General features: G+C 43.7%; 1 protein-coding gene across 2 annotated transcripts in view; it reads right to left on the reverse strand.

Moving 5' to 3' along the window:
• LOC142161481 (rap1 GTPase-GDP dissociation stimulator 1-like) overlaps nucleotides 1-23794 on the reverse strand; it is a 220611-nt gene that overhangs the window by 17964 nt on the left and 178853 nt on the right. For both annotated transcript variants that reach the window (XM_075217152.1, XM_075217151.1), the window contains one exon: nucleotides 7578-7712. In XM_075217152.1, the coding sequence (XP_075073253.1) occupies nucleotides 7578-7712 (135 nt within the window). The remainder of the gene's footprint in view (nucleotides 1-7577; nucleotides 7713-23794) is intronic.

Consider the following 23794-nt stretch of genomic DNA (forward strand, 5'->3'; position numbering starts at 1 on the left):
TACTGGCAGGCAGTGGTGGGGTGCAGTATGTATGATATTGCAACCAGTGGTGGGGTGCAGCATGTATGTATCTTCTGGCAGACAGTGGTGGCATGTAGTATGTAATTTCTGGCAGGCAGTGGTGGCGTACAGTATGTATGTTCTGGCAGGCAGTGGTGGGGTGCAGAATGTATGTATATAAGTAGGTATTTTCAGACAGGCATTGGTGGGGTGCAGCATGTATGTATGTTCTGGCAAGCAGTGGTGGGGTACAGCATGTATGCATATATTATCTGGTAGGCAGTGGTGATGTGCAGCATGTATGTATGTTCTGGCAAGCAGTGGTGGGGTACAGCATGTATGCATATATTATCTGGTAGACAGTGGTGGTGTGCAGTATGTATAATCTTGCAGGCAGTGGCGGGGTGCAGCATGTACGGATGTTTTATCTGGCAAGTGGTGTGGTGTAGCATGGATGCATGTTCTTGCAGGCAGTGGTGGAGCACAGTATGTATGTTCTAGAGGGCAGTGTTGTGTTGCAGCGTGTATGTATGTTCTGGCAAGCAGTGTTGGCATGCAGTATGTACTGGCAGGTAGTTGTAGCGTACAGTATATATATTCTGGCATGCAGTGGCGAGGTGCAGCATGTATGTATGTATGCATGTGTTCTGGCAGGCAGTGGTGGGATGCAGTGTTTATGTAAGCATGTCTTCTGGCAAGCAGTGGTAGGGTGCAGCATGTATGTAAGCATGTGTTCTGGCAGACAGTGGTGGCGTGTAGTATATAAGTTCTGGCAGACAGTGGTGGCGTGCAGTATGTATGATCTTGCAGGCAGTGGTGGGGTGCAGCATGTATTTATATATTTATTTTCTGACAGGCAGTGCTGGCGTACAGTATGTATGTATGTTTTGGCAGGCAGTGGTGGTGTACAGTATGTATGTTTTGGTAGGCAGTGGTGGCGTGCAGTATGTATGTATGTACTGGCAGGTAGTTGTGGCATGCCGTATTTATGTTCTGGCAGGCAGTGACCATAACTTCTCGGTTGCCCAAGGTGAAGGTTCTTTGCGTACATGGCACGACAGGAGTATGAAAGAACAATACTACCAGTCACACTCAAAGACAAAACTGTTATGGTGGTAGCTGCCATAGCACCTAAACTCCCATATCCACTAATTTTGGGGCGAGACTTCCGACTGTTTAATGATGTCCTCGGTGAGCGGATCTGGCCAGACATGCCGGCAACTGATGCAACGGTCGGAAGCCCGGTCTTAAAGGAACCGCCTAAAGATCCACAACATCTGGACATCGATCTTTGGGAACCGCCAAACCAGAATGCCATCCTGGGAGTCACAGCAGGAGTTCCACAAAAGCATCCACCTGCTGGGAAACATGGACAGTCCAAACTAGCATTGGTCGGTGATGTCGCAGATGAGCCCACCCCGCCTGTCAGTGAGGATACGGACTGGTCCGCAATACCAATTTTGTTTCCTCTGCAGGACTTTGCTCGAGACCAACTTAATGATGCCACTTTGGAACATGCCTTTAAAAGTGTGACTGAGGTAAATGGGGTAGCGAAAGCCGCCCAGCCTGCAGAAGGTATACCATATTTTATTGTTAAAAATAATTTCCTGTATAGAGTTGCTAATGTGCAGGGGGAAAAAGTAGAACAATTAATGGTTCCTCGAGTCCATGTAACCCTAGTGTTAAAAGCAGCACACACACATGTCTGTGGAGGACACCTAGGGGAGGATAAAACACGGGAACGAGTTCTGCTTAGGTTTTACTGGCCCGGTGTACACATGGCAGTGAAAAAGTATTGCCGGTCCTGTCCCATTTGTCAGAGAACCTGTCCCAAACCCATGTACAGGGCACCTCTTATTCCAAGACCAATAGTACAAGTTCCCTTTGAACGGATTGCTATGGACCTTGTGGGGGCACTGGAAAAATCCGCACGTGGGCACCAATATATACTAGTGGTGCTTGACTATGCAACCAGGTATCCAGAGGCAATTCCCCTACGAAACATAAAGCCCAGCACCATAGCTAGAGAACTTGTATTGATGTTTACACGCTTGGGAATACCTAAAGAAATTCTCACAGATCAGGGTACTCCATTCATGTCTAAACTGATGAAGGACATGTGCCAGTTGCTAGGGGTTAAGGCGCTTCACACCTCTGTATGCCATCCGCAAACAGATGGCTTGGTGGAACGCTTTAACCGCACTTCAAAGCACATGCTCAGGAAAGCAGTGGCTCAAGAGAAAAAAGATTGGGACACTCTTATACCCTATTTGATGTTTGCCATCCGTGAGGTACCTCAAGCTTCAACAGGGTTTAGTCCCTTTGAGTTATTGTTTGGGAGACAGCCCAGGGGTATCTTGGATATGTTAAAAGAAGGGTGGAAGCAGCAGGGTCCCAGGGAGCCAAATCTGGTACAATTTGTGTCCCAAATGTATGAGAGACTAGGAAAGATAGGGCCCATTGTGCAGCAACATGTAAAAGAGGCTCAGGAACGACAGAAAAAGTTATGATAAAAGTGCTGTTTTTCGATCTTTCAAGCCTGGGGACAAGGTCCTAGTCCTGGTTCCCACCCAGGAAAGCAAACTTTTCGCCCATTGGCAGGGTCCATCTTAAGTTCTAGAGGCTGTCGGTCTTGTCAATTACAGAGTCCGCCAGTTAGGTAGGAGAAGGGAGGAGCAAATATACCATGTTAACCTCCTTAAACCTTGGCATGATTAGGAAACCTCTCCTCAGGTAGTGAGTACTGCCATTGAAAATTCTGAAGTGCCCATAGAGCCAGCTTTGTCCATTCAGCAGAGACAACAGACTGAAGAAATGATTCGCCGGAACAGGGATGTCTTCTCTTACATTCCTGGGCGCACTACCTTAATCGAACACGACATTGTCACTGCGCCAGGAGTCATTGTAAAGCAGAAGCCGTATCGTATTCCAGAAGCCAGATGGGTGGACGTGAGTAAGGAGGTCGAGAAGATGCTCCAGTTAGATGTGATTGAAGAGTTCACTAGTGAGTGGAATAGTCCAATTGTGCTTGTCCCGAAACCCAATGGGACAATAAGGTTCTGCAATGACTTTAGGCGCCTAAACAGTATGTCGCAGTTTGATGCCTATCCGATGCCACGTGTGGATGAACAAGTGGAAAATCTTGCTGGTAGCAATTATTTGACAACCCTTGATCTAACAAAGGATTATTGGCAAGTTCCCCTGACTTCCACGGCCAAGCCAAAGACTGCATTTTCCACCCCTGATGGTCTCTATCAATATAAAGTCCTACCCTTTGGGTTGCATGGGGCACCTGCCACCTTCCAAAGGGCCATGAATAAATTGCTACGACCTCACACAGCTTATGCAGCTGCTTACCTGGACGATATAGTGATTTATACCCCAGGCTGGGGATCACATTTAGCCAAAGTTGAGGCGGTCTTAGCTTCATTAAGGTCAGCAGGGTTAACAGCTAACCCAGAGAAATGTGCCATAGCCATGAGAGAAGCCAAATATTTGGGGTACGTTGGTGGTCGAGGACGTGTAAAACCCCAGCTAGATAAAGTGAAGGCAGTCAAAAATTAGGCAAGACCAGAAAAAAAGCCGCAGATAAGAACCTTTTTAGGCTTAGTCGGTTACTACAGGCGGTTTGTAAGCCACTTCACCACTAGAGCTGCTCCACTAACGGACATGTTAAAAAAAAGTTGTCCAGATAGATTAACCTGGTCTGACTCTGCAGAAACCGCCTGGTCTGATCTTCGGTTAGCTCTTTGTTCCTCCCCAGTGCTACAAGTACCAGATTTTACCCGGAGGTTCTTCCTCCAAACTGATGCTTCTGGTGTTGGCTTAGGTGCAGTCTTGTCACAGGAGAAGAATGGAGTAGAAAATCCTGTCCTGTACCTAAGTCGTAAGTTGCTTCCAAGGGAACAAAAATATGCCACTGTAGAGAAAGAATGTCTCGCCATTAAATGGGCTACAGAAGCTCTGCGCTATTATCTCCTAGGCAGAGAGTTCACCTTAATAACACCATGCACCATTGAGATGGATGCATTACAACCAGGAGGTAAATGCCAAGGTAACCCGCTGGTTCTTGGCACTGCAACCTTTCAAGTCCTCAGTAGAACATAGACCTGGAATTCTACACAAAAATGCAGATGCGTTGTCACGAAAATAAGCACTCCTCGCGAAGTCCGCGTCCCCCTACTTGGAGACGCTAGGGGGAGGGATATGTAAGAAAAGGAGGCATTTAGATGGCAATATGCAGAGAAAGCAGGGAAGTAAAGTAAAACATTTGTGCAGCAATGCACCTAGATTGAATGTAAAGACCTATGTGTAATAAACAATAGTTTAAGTTTGGTTAATTTACATGCAGAGAAATCCTTCCTCTCAGCAAACAGACAGGGTGTGTCTCTTTAGTACAAAACAGAGCCTGTGATGGGGCGTTTCCTTTTAAAGAGAAGGTGGGTGTGTAACCTGTCCATCAAGCTAAGGCTGGGGGAGGAGTATCAGGTATAAAAGCTTGTTTGTATCATTTGTGCACTGAGATCAACGCTGGGGAAGCTGGCTGGTCTTGAGAGAGCTGAGCTATGTCTAGCTAGCGTTTAGAGTCTCCAAGTATTGCTGTGAAATCTGTACGGTGTCAAAACATTTGCCGTCCTGACAATAAAACTACATAAAAAGGAAGAAGTTGTTCGCGTTTGCTTCAGCAGTAGCAGGCTCTTGCCACAATATATATATATATATATGAGAGAGAGAAAGTACAAAAGAAAAGAAAGAACCTGAGTGCTGGTGTTGAATTGAAAATAAGTATCCGGAAGATCTATGGAGGTGTTAGAATCCCCTTTGTCATGGGCTAAGTTGTCTATTGTGGTGAGAATAAAATTCACAGACTCCAAATGGAATCAACTTGTGTGGACAAACTAAGTTGTCTCAGATCCAGTATGGTTTGTAAACCCCCTGAGGATATTCCCATCAGGAAGAGCCAGGAATAAAAACCTGTACCCTTCTGGGCTGGCAGAACAAGGAACATCATCTGGCCTTCTGTAACATCTGCAGTCAGATGTTTAATGTTTTCAATTCCACTGGAGAGTATGTCATTAGGGATTTGGCAAAAATTTTCCTTTGGTAACCTGATGAAAATCTCTCTTGTATCCCCTGATACCAAAATCTTGGAATGCAATCTCTATTTGTATGGTTTCAATGCTCTTATGTCGGTATTGCCTGTACTCTTCCCCTGAACATCTGTATATAGGATACACACAGACAGACCACGAGAATCCTCATGTAGGTCCTAACTTGTCTGACCTGGCTCTTTTCATTCCCTGTATGTCATACAATTCCTGCTTCGCAACAAAGGTATCCTAAATTAGCTCCTTAAACTGGTTTTGGGACTGTGTGGTGGTTTATTGTGGCTGAGGCATACAGGATGGACAGAAAACCACTTAACAATGCTCCGGTAAAAGTTTTTCACATGCATCATGTGATGATGGGTTTGAGATTTTTCTTTCCCTGAACAGGGTCTGAAAGGGTAGTGAAAAGGGAAGGATACTTAGTTTACTGACTAGAGACTAAGAAAAATACACATAGAAAGCATCTCCACTGCACTACAGAAAATAAGAAAACACTTGCTTCAAACTACTCTAGAGACAGGAAAATATCCCAGGAAGAATGAACAGCCCAATATATAAAATCTGGGCGTGTTTCTTTTTTCTGTCTCTGCTCAAGCTAAGAAAGGATTTAACCCATTGTGTAGGCTGCCATGGATGATTGAAGAGAAACAAAGGAAAATAAATCTTAAAAACCTGGGATTGTCCCTGGAATTAAATACAGTTAACACCTATGAGAAATAATTAACTTTGTAGAGGAGAGTAAACTGTACTATCTATTTTTTTTTTTACTTAAAAGTAATTTATTAGTTGTTCAGTTCATTCTGCCATATTTCTATGGAACACCAATCCTACCTCTTCATTGAACAACCATAAACTTGTGAGTAGTGGTGTTTGCTATAGTTTGCTTTTTATATTTACCTATTTACATTTAGTATTACACTTAAAAAATACATATATACAGTGGTGTGAAAAACGTTTTGCCCCCTTCTTGATTTCTTGTATTTTGCATTTTGTTTCAGATCTGCAAACAAAATTGAATATAAGACAAGACAACCTGAGTAAACACAAAATGCAGTTTTGAAATAGGCATTTAATTTATTGAAGGAAAAAAGTTATACAATGCCTATATCACTCATGTGAAAAATTACCCCCTCAACCCCAAACTTAATAACGGTTTGTGCCACCTTTAGCAACAACAACTGCAACCAAACGCTTCTGATAACTATAGATCAGTCTTTCACATCACTGTGGAGGAAGTTTAGCCCACTCTTGTTTGCAGAATTTCTTTTGTTCAGCCACATTGGAGGGTTTTCGTGCATGATCTGCCCATTTAAGGTCCTGCCACAGCATCTCAATTGTATTTAACTCAGGATTTTGACTAGGCCACGCTAAAACCTTAATTGTGTTTCTTTTGAGCCATTCAGAGGTGAACTTACTCTTGTACTTTGGATCATTGTCCTGCTGCATAATGCACTTGAGCTTCAGATCCTTTACTGATGATCGGACATACTCCCTAAGAGTTTTCTGATCAATTATGGCAACTTACCCAGGTTCTAATGCAGCAAAGCAACCACACACTACTACCACCATGTTTGACTGTTGATATAATGCTCTTATTGTAGAATGTTGTGCTAGCTTGATGTCAGATGCAACGGGACCCATGTCTTCCAAAGAGTTACATTTTTGTCTCATTATTCCAAAGAACATTATCCCTTACGGCTTGGGGGTCCTCAATGTGTTTTTTTGGCAAACGTGAGATGAGTCTTTATGTTCCTCTTGGTTTGCAGTGGTTTTCATCTTGCAACTCTCCCATGAATACCATTTTTGCCTAGTCTCTTTCTTATGGTGGAATTATGAATGCTGACATTTACTAAGGAGAGTGAGGCCTGTAGGTCCTTAGATGTTTGTCTGGTTTTTTTTTGTGACTTCCTGGAGGAGTCGTCAATGCTCTCTCCTGGGAAGATTCATTAATGTTCCAAGTTCTTTATTTGGAGATAATGGCTCTCTCTGTGGATCGCTGGAGTTCAAGAGCCTTAGAAATGGCTTTGTGACCCTTTCCAGAATTATATATTTCAATAACTTTCTTTCTCATCTTTTTTGGAATTTCTTTTTATTACTACATACTCTGCTGCTAGTTAAGACCTTTTAGCCAACTTTACATTGCAGGTAAGGTTCTATTTAAGTGACGTTTAGATTCAACGTGGTTGGCAGTAATCATGTCAAATTGATTGTGTCTAATTGAACCCAATTATCAATTCAATTTGGTTCATTGATTGAGTGCGTAACTAAGGAGGCAATTAACATTTGACACAGGGCCAGTTGGTGTTGGACAACTTTTTTCTTCAATAAATAAAATTAAGTCTATAATGATAAATGATTTTACATTTCGAAGAAATTAGTATTCTTTTTTTAGTTTCTACTTAAGATATTGAATGAAATTTGTATTCTCGAAATAGATGTATTTCCACTGATACAGTATGTTTACATTACCTGGTATGGCAAGGTTGCGTAGTGCACTGAGAGCTGCATGTTGTACAGCAACATCCCCATTCTCAACATGTTCTTCCAACAGGTCTAAAAGCTTGTGGACTACCCCAAGCTGTACCATCCGCACACAATTGCTGTCTGAGAAGACAAATAATAATTATTGAATAAGAAAGTATAGGTTAGGGTTAATGGATGTCCCTATTTTCTGAGAGAGTACCCCTTCCAAAACATTCCCTTTATATGATGCACAGCTGCTAGACTGTATACCATTTTGACCTCCATGCACGCACAGATCCTTTAGATCCAGCCACTGTATAGTGACTACTACACTTGTGGTAACCAATGATCTCATTGCTAAACACACATACTGATTAATGTCCCAGAAACTGAAAACATTGTGGGGGTAGGATCTTTGTTGGAACTCAGCTAAGTGGGCAAATGAGGGGTGTGGGGGACTAGGAGATAAGGGATATCGGTACAAAATATGGTCAGCAGGCTAGGTAGACACTGAAGCACTTTCCTCCAATAATCGGGCAAATCAGTCAGGTTAGTGTGTATAGTGACACGATGGTCGAACAGTCATGCCAAAGTACTGATTGTCAGTCCACCCCAAACCTCATAAAAACACGTTTTCTTTATATATTCATTAGTACGTGTACATGTATGTTTGTTTCGCAATCGCACATAAACCAATTTTTTTTTTTTTTACTAATATGGTTACTTTTGAAGAACATCCCGCAACTACTCTCTTTCTGCTTGCTGTGGCAAGAAGACTGCAATTACACACCCAAAGGGAAAGAAAGAGAAAGAATAGTTCTTGTTGGACCAAAGACTGGCTCAAGTGGAGAGAATAATTCTCTCATATGTCCCTGCTACAGGAGACACGTGACAACAGCCCCAATCACTTCAGGAATTTCCTGCGAATGAATAAACCCATATTCCAGGAACTGCTCCAACTAGTCACCCCCATCATCCAGAAGGAGGACAACTGTTTAAGGAGACCCATATCTGCACTAGCCAGTTGAACCATTAAAAAGTCCAATTTTATAGTACTAATAGAAATATGTTGAAACTTTTTATTTTTCAACAGTCAATTTTTGCAACATAATTCAAAATAAATATTTATTGTTTATTCTGTGTATTTTGCAAAAATATGCATTAATAAGTAAATAAAGGTTTGATTCTGAAACATGTTGAACGTATATGTAAAGGGTTACAGAACACAGCTGCAAAATGCAGTACCATTTACATAGGTGTGCTAATATGCAATCAGATATATATAACATAGACACCTATACCAGGGGAGGGCTGGCAAATTTTGGCCCGGGGGACAAGACTTGACTCAGCAGCCAATTTTAAAGACAAAAAAAAAAATGCAGGTGACCCAGCCCAAGGTAGCTCATTATGGGACCGGCCTGGGGGGCAGATATCCCCCAATCCAGCCTGCCCCTGACCTATACACATCTATAGGAAACACAAAAATATGTTATATACAAAAATGTATATAATTATGCAGGCAGACAAATGTTATACACATATGTTGGCTTTTTATTAATGTGTATTGAGCATACAATATAGTGACACATACCTATAATTAAGAAGGCAGACATAAGCAATGCACATATAAATGAAACCTTGTTTTTTTTTATAACACTACTACACTGACAAAGGTTTCTAATTAAACTAGTAGACATATGCTGTACGCATTAATGCAATAGACACCTGCTATTGCTTTACTGCTAGACCAGGGGTCAGGGAACTTTTTTACATTTTACCCTCAAATATATTTAGATATGCCGACGTTACCCCCTTGATTTGAAAGGAAGGAAATCATATATTATTAATTATTGGAATTAAAAATGTTATTGAATCTATTCAAAATTTCTTTGAAAGCTTCAAGTTCAAAACTTCAGGTTTTGGAGAAATGATGTTGCTTCATTTTTGATACTAGAGCATCAATATTGGGGCATTTTTGATGTCAGAGCAATTTGGATACAATCTTCAGCGTCAAATCAATTTCTCTGCTTTGTTTTTATGTTCGTTAGAGTGGAAAAGCCTTGTTCACAAAGGTAGGTTGTTGCAAAAGGCAGAAACTTTTTGACTGCCTCCTCATGTGCAATTTTGAATGTCTTTGCAGCTGTTGACATCCAAAAATATGACAGATCTGCTTTGTTTTCAAATGCAATACGTGCTTCATTATTGCATCGAAGCTCAAGAAGTGCCTCTGCCGACCCTTGAGGCTCTTCTGGTACAACAGCAATTTCACATTTAAAGGGGTCTATAATCCAACTGACAGCATGTGAATCGGCAGCATTACCCCCAGGAATTTAATTTTACCCCATTTGGGGTAATTTACCCCTGTTCCCTGACCACTGTGCTAGACGCACCCAATTACCAAATGAGTGACGTTCGGACACCACACTACGTGGGACAGGTACAGGCATCAGAAATTAACATACACACGCCCCAAAGGAGTCACAGCTCGAGGAACTACCTGCAGTTGCTCGTGAGACAATCGGAAACTTAAACACACTACATGATCGTTAGGTGGACTAGTCGGAAAATATTACTAAATAAAAGTACGACCAACCAAATGAGCCGACAATTGAAACTTTGGAACGACTTTCGGCCATCGTGTCACTATACACACTACCCCAACTTCTGACAAAACGGTCGTATGTCGGCAGATTTGTCCGATTATTGGACAAAAATGCTCCAGTGTGTACTCCGCCTAAGTACGTGTCTTTGTGCCCAATCTTCACTTGTCAAGTATGTGTTTTTCACTATGTTGTGCTCTGTGCAGCATGGTCCACTCTGCAAACACAGTTGGATTTTTTTTTTTACTAGGTGGGTCAATTCATTAAAAACATTTGAAATGTTTATTTTTGATAAGATGCATACTTTATGCCCCCCCATACCCATGTTAATTTCTCTAAATTTGTTAACCTTAGCATATGTAAAATGTAATTGACTAACACAGCACTAGTAGATCTAAATCTAAAAGGACCATTCTATATTTAAAAACCGTGGTTATCAAATATGTCTTAATCACCCCATAGCAAGCAGAGGTTCATACTTCCCAGCATTTATGAACAAAAAATAGGGCAACTTAGGCCATGCCCTTGATCCACTCAAACCAAACCCTTGTCACAACCACTTCTGAAAAGTCCACACCCCTTCTTTAGCAGCTCACATTTCTTCAAACCCCTGATTGTAGACTTTTCCAAGAATTTATGTTTTAAAGCACAACTTGCATTACCTAGTGCTCTGTTTGCACCATTGTACACATACCACGGTACATTAAGTATGTCATACTTCCACATTTATTTGCGGTGTGAAAAAACTGTGTGGGCCAGAGGCCTTTAGGTGTTAAAGGTGCAGCATAAATGCCTTTATCTCATATAGAATACTCCTTCTTTACACCATTCCCCTTTATTATAATACCCTCAGTTACCTCCAAGTCTTTTGTCTGCTCAAAAGTGCATCAAAATGTTTTTATTGCATTATTTGAACCCCTCTCTAATGTCACCCTTGCAATAAAGCCAGTTCGAATCTGTCTTTAAGCAGCCTTTATAAAGAGGGAGTACTATCTACCTTTGATGCCCCAAACTACTGCCAATCTTATAAAAAGAACAGTAAAAGACAGAAAAAATCATTTAAATAATGTTAAGAAGTATTCCAAAACTTTATTTCCAAATATTTAACTGCACTTTAATTAGTTTGCTAATAGTTTTTAGAGGTACTAAATCGAGAACATTACTGAGAAGATGTCAGCCTCTGGCGTTTCACTATGTCACCTGAGTATTTCCTATAATTATACATCATGAAACAGAGATTGCAGCTCTCTAGTGAGTGTATGTCTGCATCATTTTCCTTTTCTTCTACTACATATATGATCTAGGAATTTTTTTTTCTTTTGTCTGTCACTATCTCCTTTTAATCTGCTCAGTGTCTTAAACATTACCTCCAGTACTAACACATTAAAGCCTTTCAATCTCCTCTGCACAAGTATGTCAGACACTCAATCTTAGTCCAGTTGGGATATCCTAATGGAAGTGAGAATCTTTTGGAGCAATAGGCGGGATGCTGACATATCTATCAGCTTTGATGTAAAATGCTTCATCATTCTCTGAAGGTTAGAAATGGAATCTAGGACACTGTTCTCCTCCCACCCTTGTTCACAGTTACTACTTTTTAACTTACAAGTTAAAACCGTAGTGCCCAAAGGACCTATTAGATTGCAAAGTGGAAAGTTGAATAGAGGATATAGAAAGTACACATAGTAAAGAAGGAATAACAAATTTAATAAATATTCCTTGCTTTTTTTTTATCTATACAAATATTTTCTGCACATAATATGCATGTTGTTCGTGGTGAAAGTACCAATAAGGTTATGAAATTCCTTTGGGGAATGATAGAATTTTAGTAAATAATGTATTGTTATTGGTAGATATTTTTACAAAAATCATTTCTGCAGCTTCAATGAGTCCAGGGTTTCTCAACCTTTGGAGTTTAAGTGGCACTTCGCTAATAATTTTTAACTCTGAGGTACAATGAAATTAATATTGAGAATGTGAGATTTAATTAAGTGCTGAGTTATTGTATCAGCGATAAGGGTATATATTTACCAAATAAATAATAGTTTACAGATATTTAAGAGAGAAACTGTTTTAATTTGCTTAATTTTTGTTAGAAAATAGGTGATGTGTTTAAATGGAAAATAACGATTTTAATTAATAATTTAGGGAAGGTGATATGATGAGGAGCTAAAGAACCAAACAGAAAGTTTCAGATGCAAACAATTGGGAAAATGAACTACACATTAGAGGGACAGTTTTTAGGAGAAGTATTCAATAAAAATTGAAGATAGTTAATGTCCCGCCCCAAAAAGAACATATTTGTAAGGTGTGAATTGTTTTTAGTGCAAACTGTACTTGAATAGTTTGTATTAGGTTCCATTTTAACACAATAAAGACTGCAAAAAAAGGACAAGGCAAGGAACAAACACATTTTTTGTCATAAAAGAAGTCCTTCATATCTTTTTAGAGAGAGTGATGATACAAAGTTATCTGCTCATCTGGTGCTGGCTTGTACTATGTACCACAATTTATTCTACTACCCCCATTTCTTGACCAACTTATACTACCATTCTCCATTACTTAAATTTTCCTGCTCTGTCAAGTGGTACTGACTACTGACTGATTGGGGAATGGCATCACCAGAGTGATGCATCTGTCCAACACTCAAAATACTTTTTTGCCTGTGCAGTTCTGTTCTAGTACAGATTAGAAGCTAATTTCAAAAGAATTGTAGGAATTGAGAACATGATATCTAGACACAGCATGAGAGCATATGTATGTATACGTGAAATAGATTTTTTATACATGAAGTAAACAACTCTTGATGATTCAGCTTGGTAGCATAGGGCCATATCACCTATGATTGATTGGATATATATGTCAACAACAAAGATTTTATTGCACTGAAAGAAAATTAGTTTTCACTGCAATTTACTAATAAAATATTGATGCGGTAGCTGGCGATACTGACTGGCAATAGTAAGAGTAATCTTGCAGCATTGCCAGCCAGTCCTGGATGCATCTGTACATGGGTGACCCATCTTGCCGATTGTCGCATGCACAGAGCAACTGGAAGCACCAATTTTAACTCCCAGATCCAGTTCTTAAAAAAATAGAATTAAAAAAGTTACAAAAACATACAATAGTCAAAATATTCTTTTGCAGGCATTCCAAAAAGAAAATATAATAATAATACAATATATAATTTTTTCGATTATTATTGTTCGCCATCGCCACACTGAGATAGTGATAGCAAATGTAGGATTGTAGCGGTACATATACCATTGCAGTCCTTGTTAAATAGGCTTCCCCATGCAAACAATCTCTTCATTGGCGGGGGCTACCATCGGCGATAGCACGGCAGTAGCTCTTAATAGGTAGAGAGAAGTCCTATCTTTGGTGAAAACATGCATTTTTCCTGAAGATAGAGATTTTTCTACATAGTAATAGACTAGAGAAAGAGAGTGAAAGTGACTATAGTCAAGAGGGCAAATTATCTTACTGACAAAAATCCACTACAGGTACCTAGTCTCCAATATAAAGCTTAAAATATGGGGTAGAGTCTTTGGAATGCAAAATTTTGTACTTTTTAACTTTCCTGATTTAGGTAAGGCTGTACCGTAAGTCAGCAGCTTTGTACCGAACGCCAAGAAGTTGGCAGATATGTCACTATGATGATCAGATGCTGCATGCACCTGCCACTGGTGTGCTTGGAAAATCAAAGGGCTTTTAATTAGGGATGAGCGCACTCGGATTTATGAAATCCAAGCCCACCTGAACGTTGCGGATCCGAGTCGGATCCGAGACAGATCCGGGTATTGGCGCCAAATTCAAATCTGAAACTGAGGCTCTGACTCATAATCCCGTTGTCGGATCTCGCGATACTCGGATCCTATAAATTCCCCGCTAGTCGCCGCCATCTTCACTCGGGCATTGATCAGGGTAGAGGGAGGGTGTGTTAGGTGGTCCTCTGTCCTGGTAGATCTCGTGCTGTGCTGTTTAGTTCTGTGCTGTGCTGTTTAGTTCTGTGCTGTGCTGTGCTGTGCTGTGCTGTGTTCTGCAGTATCAGTCCAGTGGTGCTGTGTGCTGTGCTCTGTCCTTCTGAGGTCAGTGGTGCTGCTGGGTCCTGTGCTGTGTCCTGTTCAGTTCAGTGGTGCTGTGTCCTGTGCTCTGTGCTTCTAAGGGCATAGTTATTTCCCCAATATTCCCCTGTGTTTAAAAAAATAAAAAAAAGTTTTTTAAAAAAATACCAAAAACTACTTTAATTTTTTTTAATTACCACAAAATTTGCACAACCAATCCTGCAGTATAAGCCCATTGGTACTGCAATATTACCAAGTTCACACATTCAGCAGTAAAAGTCCAGTGGTACTGCAATATTACAAAGTTTACACATTCTGCAGTATCAGTCCAGTGGTGCTGTGTCCTGTGCTCTGTCCTGCTGAGTTCCGTAGTGCTGCTGGGTCCTGTGCCGTGTCCTGTTCAGTCCAGTGGTGCTGTGTCCTGTGCTCTGTGCTTCTAAGGGCATAGTTATTTCCCCATTAGTCCCAAGTTTTTTAAAAATAAAAAAAAATAAAATTTTTAAAAAAAAATAAAAATATATAATAATTATAACCAAATTTGCAAAACCAATCCAGCAGTATAAGTCCATTGGTACTGCAATATTACAAAGTTCACACATTCTGCAGTATCAGTCCAGTGGTGCTGTGTCCTGTGCTCTGTCCTGCTGAGTTCCGTAGTGCTGCTGGGTTGTCACGGTTCTCAAACAGAAGTACAGCTAGGAGTCATGAATTCGGTGAAAAACACTGTGTTTATTTGCAGAGAGGTGATAACAGGTAATAAGGAGCAGTGATAAATACCAGGTTCCAGCTGATGCAGCAAGTAGCATGAAATGTCCAGAAACAATCAGGTAAGGACAACAGGAAATGACATCAGGATTAGGACAACAATAACCAGCAATGTGAGCTGGGGGAAACAGGTTTAAATGGACCACACCCAGGTGCATAGAATGATTGGTGAACAGGAGGGTTAACCCCTAATGCACACAATAGCAGCACCTCTGGTGAGTGGAGGTACTGCCAATACAAAACAATAATAGGACAAAAAGGCAGGAGCTGCCATGCAAAGCAGCATGTAGCACATAAGCTGAGGGCAGATCGTGACAGTATCCCCTCCCTTAAGGGCGGATTCCAGACGCCCAATTATCAAAAATGTCTGAATTCATCGGAATCATAATCCAGAATTGGGGGCCCGGCAGAAAAGTCCTCGTCCAAGGGCGGAAAGGCAAAGGAGACCATGCCAGTTGCCAGTTCAAGAACTGCAGAACCTCCTCTTCTCTTACGTCCTCCTCTCTTACGGGACTTTCTCGGAATTGGGGCCTGAGCCAACTGAGTGGAGCACAAAGGTATCTCTTGGCCAGGTGAGATGGGTGGACCTGCTGACAATACAGAGGCCCCGTAACAAGGCATAGCGGGAGGTGTTGGTGAAAACTTGTTGATCACTGCCTCGACAAATAGTTGTAAGTCAGAAAGAATGGGGTGATCAGACTCAACAAAAGGGTTTGCCCATTCCATAGCCTCTCCTCTAAAATGTGTTAACAAAAACAAAACTTGCCTCTTTGGGTCACTGGCAAGGCTAGGTACTGAGGGGAAATAAGAGGCACAAAACCTCAGTAGAGCACTAAATTGAGAAAGGTGCTCCTCAAAGGTAGATGACAGCTCACACTTGGCACCCTTGGCAACGGATGGTTCGGACTTGGTAGCAGGCTTGACAGGAGACCCGGACTGGGTGGCAGGCTTGGGAGCAGGCCCGGACTGGGCGGCAGACTTGGGAGCAGGCCCGGACTGGGCGGCAGACTTGGGAGCAGTCCCGGACTGGGCGGCAGACTTGGGAGCAGGCCCGGACTGGGCGGCAGACTTGGGAGCAGGCCCGGACTGGGCGGCAGACTTGGGAGCAGGCCCGGACTGGGCAGAAGGCTTGCCAGCAGGCCCGGACTGGGCAGAAGGCTTGCCAGCAGGCCCGGACTGGGCAGAAGGCTTGCCAGGGACAGCGCTTTGAGAAGCCTGAGAGCAGACAGCGCTTTGAGAAGCCTGAGGGCAGACAGCGCTTTGAGAAGCCTGAGGGCAGACAGCGCTTTGAGAAGCCTGAGGGCAGACAGCGCTTTGAGAAGCCTGAGGGCAGACAGCACTTTGAGAAGCCTGAGGGCAGACAGCACTTTGAGAAGCCTGAGTGCAGACAGCACCAAGTGGTAACTCGGGCTGAACCGCATGGACTGGCAACTCGGGCTGGACCGCATGGACTGGCAACTCGGGCTGGACCGCATGGACTGGCAACTCGGGCTGGACCGCATGGACTGGCAACTCGGGCTGGACCGCATGGACTGGCAACTCGGGCTGGAGGGACAGAACCCCCTCTGGAGCAGACTGTAAGAGCAGCGCCCCCTCTGGAACAGTCGGTAAGGGCAGCGCCCCCTCTGGAGCAGACTGGAAGGGCAGCGCCCCCTCTGGAACAGTCGGTAAGGGCAGCGCCCCCTCTGGAACAGTCGGTAAGGGCAGCGCCCCCTCTGGAGCAGACAGGAAGGGCAGCGCCCCCTCTGGAGCAGACAGGAAGGGCAGCGCCCCCTCTGGAGCAGACAGGAAGGGCAGCGCCCCCTCTGGAGCAGACTGGAAGGGCAGCGCCCCCTCTGGAGCAGACTGGAAGGGCAGCGCCCCCTCTGGAGCAGACTGGAAGGGCAGCGCCCCCTCTGGGGCAGACTGGAAGGGCAGCGCCCCCTCTGGAGCAGACTGGAAGGGCAGCGCCCCCTCTGGAGCAGACTGGAGCTCAGGAACAGAGACAGCGGCTGAAGACTCGGAACCGGACACAGTGGCAGGAGACTCGGAACCGGACACAGTGGCAGGAGACTCGGAACCGGACACAGTGGCAGGAGACTCGGAACCGGACACAGTGGCAGGAGACTCGGAACCGGACACAGTGGCAGGAGACTCGGAAACGGACACAGTGGCAGGAGACTCGGAAACGGACACAGTGGCAGGAGACTCGGAAACGGACACAGTGGCAGGAGACTCGGAAACGGACACAGTGGCAGGAGACTCGGAACCGGACACAGTGGCAGGAGACTCGGAACCGGACACAGTGGCAGGAGACTCGGAACCGGACACAGTGGCAGCAGGCTCCAAGCTGGAGGCAGATGATGTGACCTCAGAGCTGGAGGCAGATGATGTGACCTCAGAGCTGGAGGCAGATGATATGACCTCAGAGCTGGAGGCAGAGGCTGGCACCTCGGCACAGGAGACAGAGGCTGGCACCTCGGCACAAGAGACAGAGGCTGGCACCTCGGCACAGGAGACAGAGGCTGGCACCTCGGCACAGGAGACAGAGGCTGGCACCTCGGCACAGGAGACAGAGGCTGGCACCTCGGCACAGGAGACAGAGGCTGGCACCTCGGCACAGGAGACAGAGGCTGGCACCTCGGCACAGGAGACAGAGGCTGGCACCTCGGCACAGGAGACAGAGGCTGGCACCTCGGCACAGGAGACAAAGGGAATGGGTGCCTCAGGACAGGCGGCTGGAGCTGGCAGATTGGGTCTCTTCGCAGAGAACAGGAATGCTGGAGCATAAACAGATTTGGAGTGCCGAGAGGAAACAACAGGAGATGGTTCAGTAAGCTGACGTGGTCTACGGACAGGACAGTCCTGCAAGAAATGTGCATTGCTGGCACAGTAGAGACACAGTTTGTTGGTTAATCTGCGCTGTCGCTCCACTTCGGTCAGATGGGGGCGTGGCCCACTTGTGAACCGGGCATTAGTTAAACTGCAGTTGTTAGTTAAATGCAAATTTGACATGGAAATTTTGCAAGGTGTTGGCGGCACGGATTCAGCAGCAGACAGAGTTGGCTGGGTCAAATCAACAGCATTAGATTTCAGTGAAACCGTCTCTGATAGTCTCCTGAGTGGGTCCAAAAGCAAAGCGGAAAATCCGGCCAGCTGGGAGCGCAACAATATAATGTCCATTTGTAAGGTTTGTAGCAGGGGTAATTCCATGATTGGTAAAACAGACATGTTGCAAAAGACAAATGAAAACTTGATTGCAGCAAAAAAAAGGTCCCAGAATAAAACAAAACTTTCACCTGACTCCAAAGCTGTTTTTTGGGCTGGTTATACTGTCACGGTTCTCAAATAGAAGTACAGCTAGGAGTCATGAATTCGGTGAAAAACACTGTGTTTATTTGCAGAGAGGTGATAACAGGTAATAAGGAGCAGTGATAAATACCAGGTTCCAGCTGATGCAGCAAGTAGCATGAAATGTCCAGAAACAATCAGGTAAGGACAACAGGAAATGACATCAGGATTAGGACAACAATAACCAGCAATGTGAGCTGGGGGAAACAGGTTTAAATGGACCACACCCAGGTGCATAGAATGATTGGTGAACAGGAGGGTTAACCCCTAATGCACACAATAGCAGCACCTCTGGTGAGTGGAGGTACTGCCAATACAAAACAATAATAGGACAAAAAGGCAGGAGCTGCCATGCAAAGCAGCATGTAGCACATAAGCTGAGGGCAGATCGTGACATGGGTCCTGTGCCGTGTCCTGTTCAGTCCAGTGGTGCTGTGTCCTGTGCTCTGTGCTTCTAAGGGCATAGTTATTTCCCCATTATTCCCAAGTTTTTTAAAAATAAAAAAAAAGTAAAAAAAAATAAAAAATTTAAAAAAAAAAAAATATATAATAATTATAACCAAATTTGCAAAACCAATACAGCAGTATAAGTCCATTGGTACTGCAATATTACCAAGTTCACACATTCTGCAGTATCTTGTGCTACATATAATGGAGACCAAAAATTTGGAGGATAAAGTAGGGAAAGATCAAGACCCACTTTCTCCTAATGCTGAAGCTGCTGCCACTAGTCATGACATAGACGATGAAATGCCATCAACGTTGTCTTCCAAGCCCGATGCCCAATCTCGTAGTACCGGGCATGTAAAATCCAAAAAGCCCAAGTTAAGAAAAAGTAGCAAAAAGAGAAACTTAAAATCATCTGAGGAGAAACGTAAAGTTGCCAATATGCCATTTACGACACGGAGTGGCAAGGAACGGCTTAGGCCCTGGCCCGTGTTCATGACTAGTGGTTCAGCTTCACCCACGGATCTTAGCCTTCCTCCTCCTCCCCCCCCTACAAAAAATTGAAGAGAGTTATGCTGTCAGCAACAAAACAGCAAACAACTCTGCCTTCTAAAGAGAAATTATCACAAATCCACAAGGCGAGTCCAAGGATGTTGGTGGTTGTCAAGCCTGACCTTCCCATCACTGTACGGGAAGAGGTGGCTCGGGAGGAGGCTATTGATGATGTAGCTGGCGCTGTGGAGGAACTTGATGATGAGGATGGTGATGTGGTTATTGTAAATGAGGCACCAGGGGGGGAAACAGCTGATGTCCATAGGATGAAAAAGCCCATCGTCATGCCTGGTCAGAAGACCAAAAAATGCACCTCTTCGGTCTGGAGTTATTTTTATCCAAATCCAGACAACCAATGTATGGCCATATGTAGCTTATGTAAAGCTCAAATAAGCAGGGGTAAGGATCTTGCCCACCTAGGAACATCCTCCCTTATACGTCACCTGAATAACCTTCATAGTTCAGTGGTTAGTTCAGGAACTGGGGCTAGGACCCTCATCGGTACAGGGACACCTAAATCCAGTGGTCCAGTTGGATACACACCAGCAACACCCTCCTCGTCAACTTCCTCCACAATCTCCATCAGATTCAGTCCTGCAGCCCAAGTCAGCAGCCAGACTGAGTCCTCCTCAATACGGGATTCATCCGAGGAATCCTGCAGCGGTATGCCTACTACTGCCACTGCTGCTGTTGCTGCTGTTAGTCGGTCATCTTCCCAGAGGGGAAGTCGTAAGACCGCTAAGTCTTTCACAAAACAATTGACCGTCCAACAGTCGTTTGCCATGACCACAAAATACGATAGTAGTCACCCTATTGCAAAGCGTATAACTGCGGCTGTAACTGCAATGTTGGTGTTAAACGTGCGCCCGGTGTCCGCCATCAGTGGAGTGGGATTTAGAGGGTTGATGGAGGTATTGTGTCCCCGGTACCAAATCCCGTCGAGATTCCACTTCACTAGGCAGGCGATACCAAAAATGTACAGAGAAGTACGAACAAGTGTCCTCAGTGCTCTTAAAAATGCGGTTGTACCCACTGTCCACTTAACCACGGACATGTGGACAAGTGGTTCTGGGCAAACGAAGGACTATATGACTGTGACAGCCCACTGGGTAGATGCATCCCCTTCCGCAGCAACAGCTGCATCAGTAGCAGCAACTACAAAATGGCGGCTCGTGCAAAGGCAGGCAACTTTGTGTATTACAGGCTTTAATAAGAGGCACAACGCTGACAACATATTAAAGAAAATGAGGGAAATTATCTCCCAGTGGCTTACCCCACTTAGACTCTCATGGGGATTTGTGGTGTCAGACAATGCCAGTAACATTGTGCGGGCATTAAATATGGGCAATTTCCAGCACGTCCCATGTTTTGCCCACACCATTAATTTGGTGGTGCAGCATTACCTCAAGAGTGACAGGGGTGTGCAGGAGATGCTTGCGGTGGCGCGCAAAATTGCTGGACACTTTCGGCATTCAGCCAGTGCCTACCGCAGACTAGAGGCACATCAAAAAAGCATGAACCTGCCCTGCCATCACCTCAAACAAGAGGTTGTGACGCGCTGGAACTCCACCCTCTATATGCTGCAGAGGATGGAGGAGCAGCAAAAGGCCATTCAGGCCTACACAGCCACCTACGACATAGGCAAAGGAGTGGGGATGCGCCTCAGTCAAGCGCAGTGGAGACTGATTTCCGTGTTGTGCAAGGTTCTGCAGCCATTTGAACTTGCCACACGAGAAGTCAGTTCCGACACTGCCAGCTTGAGTCAGGTCATTCCCCTGATCAGGCTGTTGCAGAAGCAGCTGGAGAAAGTGAGGGAGGAGCTGGTAAGCCATTGCGATTACACCAAGCATGTAGCTCTTGTGGATGTAGCCCTTTGTACGCTTTGCCAGGATCCGAGGGTGGTCACTCTTTTAAAGTCAGAGGAATACATTCTGGCCACCGTGCTCGATCCTCGGTTTAAAGCGTATGTTGTGTCTCTGTTTCCGGCGGACACAAGTCTACAGCGGTGCAAAGACCTGCTGGTCAGGAGATTGTCCTCTGAAGAGGACCGTGACATGCCAACAGCTCCACCCTCATTTTCTTCCACATCTATGGCTGCGAGGAAAAAGCTCAGTTTTCCCAAAAGAGGCACTGGCGGGGATGCTGATAACATCTGGTCCGGACTGAAGGACCTGCCAACCATTGCAGACATGTCTACTCTCGCTGCATTGGATGCTGTCACAATAGAAAAAATTGTGGATGATTACTTTGCTGACACCATCCAAGTAGACATGTCAGACAGTCCATATTGTTACTGGCAGGAAAAAAAGGCAGTTTGGAAGCCCCTGTACAAACTGGCTCTATTTTACCTGAGTTGTCCCCCCTCCAGTGTGTACTCGGAAAGAGTTTTTAGTGCAGCGGGGAACCTGGTCAGTGAGCGGCGAAGGAGGTTGCTTCCTCACAACGTTGAAAAAATGATGTTTATAAAAATGAATAATCAATTCCTCAATGAAGTACAGCACTGCCCTCCAGATACTACAGAGGGACCTGTGGTTGTGGAGTCCAGCGGGGACGAATTGATAATGTGTGATGAGGAGGAAGTACACACTGTAGGGGGAGAGGAATCAGAGGTTGAGGATGAGGACGACATCTTGCCTCAGTAGAGCCTGTTTAGTCTGTACAGGGAGAGATGAATAGCTTTTTTGGTGTGGGGGCCCAAACAAACCAATCATTTCAGCCAAAGTTGTTTGGTAGGCCCTGTCGCTGAAATGATTGGTTTGTTAAAGTGTGCATGTCCTATTTCAACAACATAAGGGTGGGTGTGAGGGCCCAAGGACAATTCCATCTTGGAACTTTTTTTTTTGCATTATATGACCAATCAACAGTCGTTTGCCATGTTCAAAAAGTAAAACCAAATTTAAAAAAATTCAAGAAATTAAACCAAAAGTAAAATGCTGTGTCATAATTTAAAACAAGAGGTATTGACGTGCTCTAAAACTACTGTATTGTTGTTTATATTTTATAAACACTACACTTGAAAGCTTGAGTCTTTCAATAAAAAAGTAACTGTCCATTGCACGAATATTTGCAACAGGGACAATTTTAGGGTTAAGAAAGTCAACTAATAACACTTCGACGCTGTCTGTCTTTATAAACACTACACTTGGAAGTTGGAGGAGGTATTGTGGCCCCGGCACCAAATTTACTACCGGGGCCACTCCACTGTGCAGTCCATATTTAGGTGTATCAGATATTAAACAACGGTGACAGTTGATGCCCAATTTTTTAATTATATTGTGGCCTCGGTACCAAATTGTGTACCGGGGCCACCACACTACGCAGTCCAGATACTTGTTTGGTGGAATTCAGACCAGTTGAGGGTTTTATTATTATATTGTGGGGACCACTCTATCTATACCACACTACAACTCTATACCACTCTATTTAATACTTTAATTCTATTTAATACTTTAACTCTATTTCATACTTTAATTCTATTTAATACTTTAATTCTATTTCATACTTTAATTCTATTTAATACTTTAATTCTATTACTAATTACCATAAAGAGGAACTCCCGCTTCTATTTATTACTTTAATTCTATTAGTAGTTACCATAAAGAGGAACAAAATAAACCAATTTTACCAAAAGTATAATATGACTTAGACTTACAAACACTACACTTGAAAGATGGTGCCTTTAAATGAAAAAGTCAGTCTTCATTGCACGACTATGTGCAACAGGGACAGTTTTTTGGTTTACAAAGTCAACCAATAACACTTCGACCCTGTCTGTCTTTAACATACTTGATGGGATCTCAATGACGAATTGTCTGTACCATGTTTGGAGGAGGTATTGTGGCCCCGGTATCAAATTGGGTACCGGGGCCACCCCACTACGCAGTCCAGATACTTGTTTGGTGGAATTCTGACACGTGGAGGGTTTTTTAATTATATTGTGGCCTCGGTACCAAATTGTGTACCGGGGCCACCACACTACGCAGTCAAGATAGATAGATGCGTATCATAGATAAAGTACATTCAGTGGTGTGGGGCAAATTGAAAAATATTCAAAATGCACTGACATTATCAAAAACAAGAGGTTGTCACACGCTAAAACTCCAACATGTATATGATGGAGAGGATGGAGGAGCAGCCGTATGTGTAGTGTAATGCAGACCTGTTGAAGGTTTTTTATATATTTTATTGTGGTGCCCAGTGCCCACTCCTCTAGGCAGTCCAGGTACATTTATTGGTGCGATTCATAAAAGTTCAGGGTTTTTAATATATTGTGGTGACCCACTCCTCTACGCAGTCCAGGTACATTTATTGGTGCGATTCATAAAAGTTCAGGGTTTTTAATATATTGTGGTGACCCACTCCTCTACGCAGTCCAGGTACATTTATTGGTGCGAATCAAACAAGTTGATGGTTTTCTTATTATATATATTGTGGTGACCCACTCCTCTACGCAGTCCAGGTACAT

This window comes from Mixophyes fleayi, chromosome 6 (genome assembly GCF_038048845.1).
Source record: "Mixophyes fleayi isolate aMixFle1 chromosome 6, aMixFle1.hap1, whole genome shotgun sequence".
NCBI classification, from domain to species: domain Eukaryota; kingdom Metazoa; phylum Chordata; class Amphibia; order Anura; family Limnodynastidae; genus Mixophyes; species Mixophyes fleayi.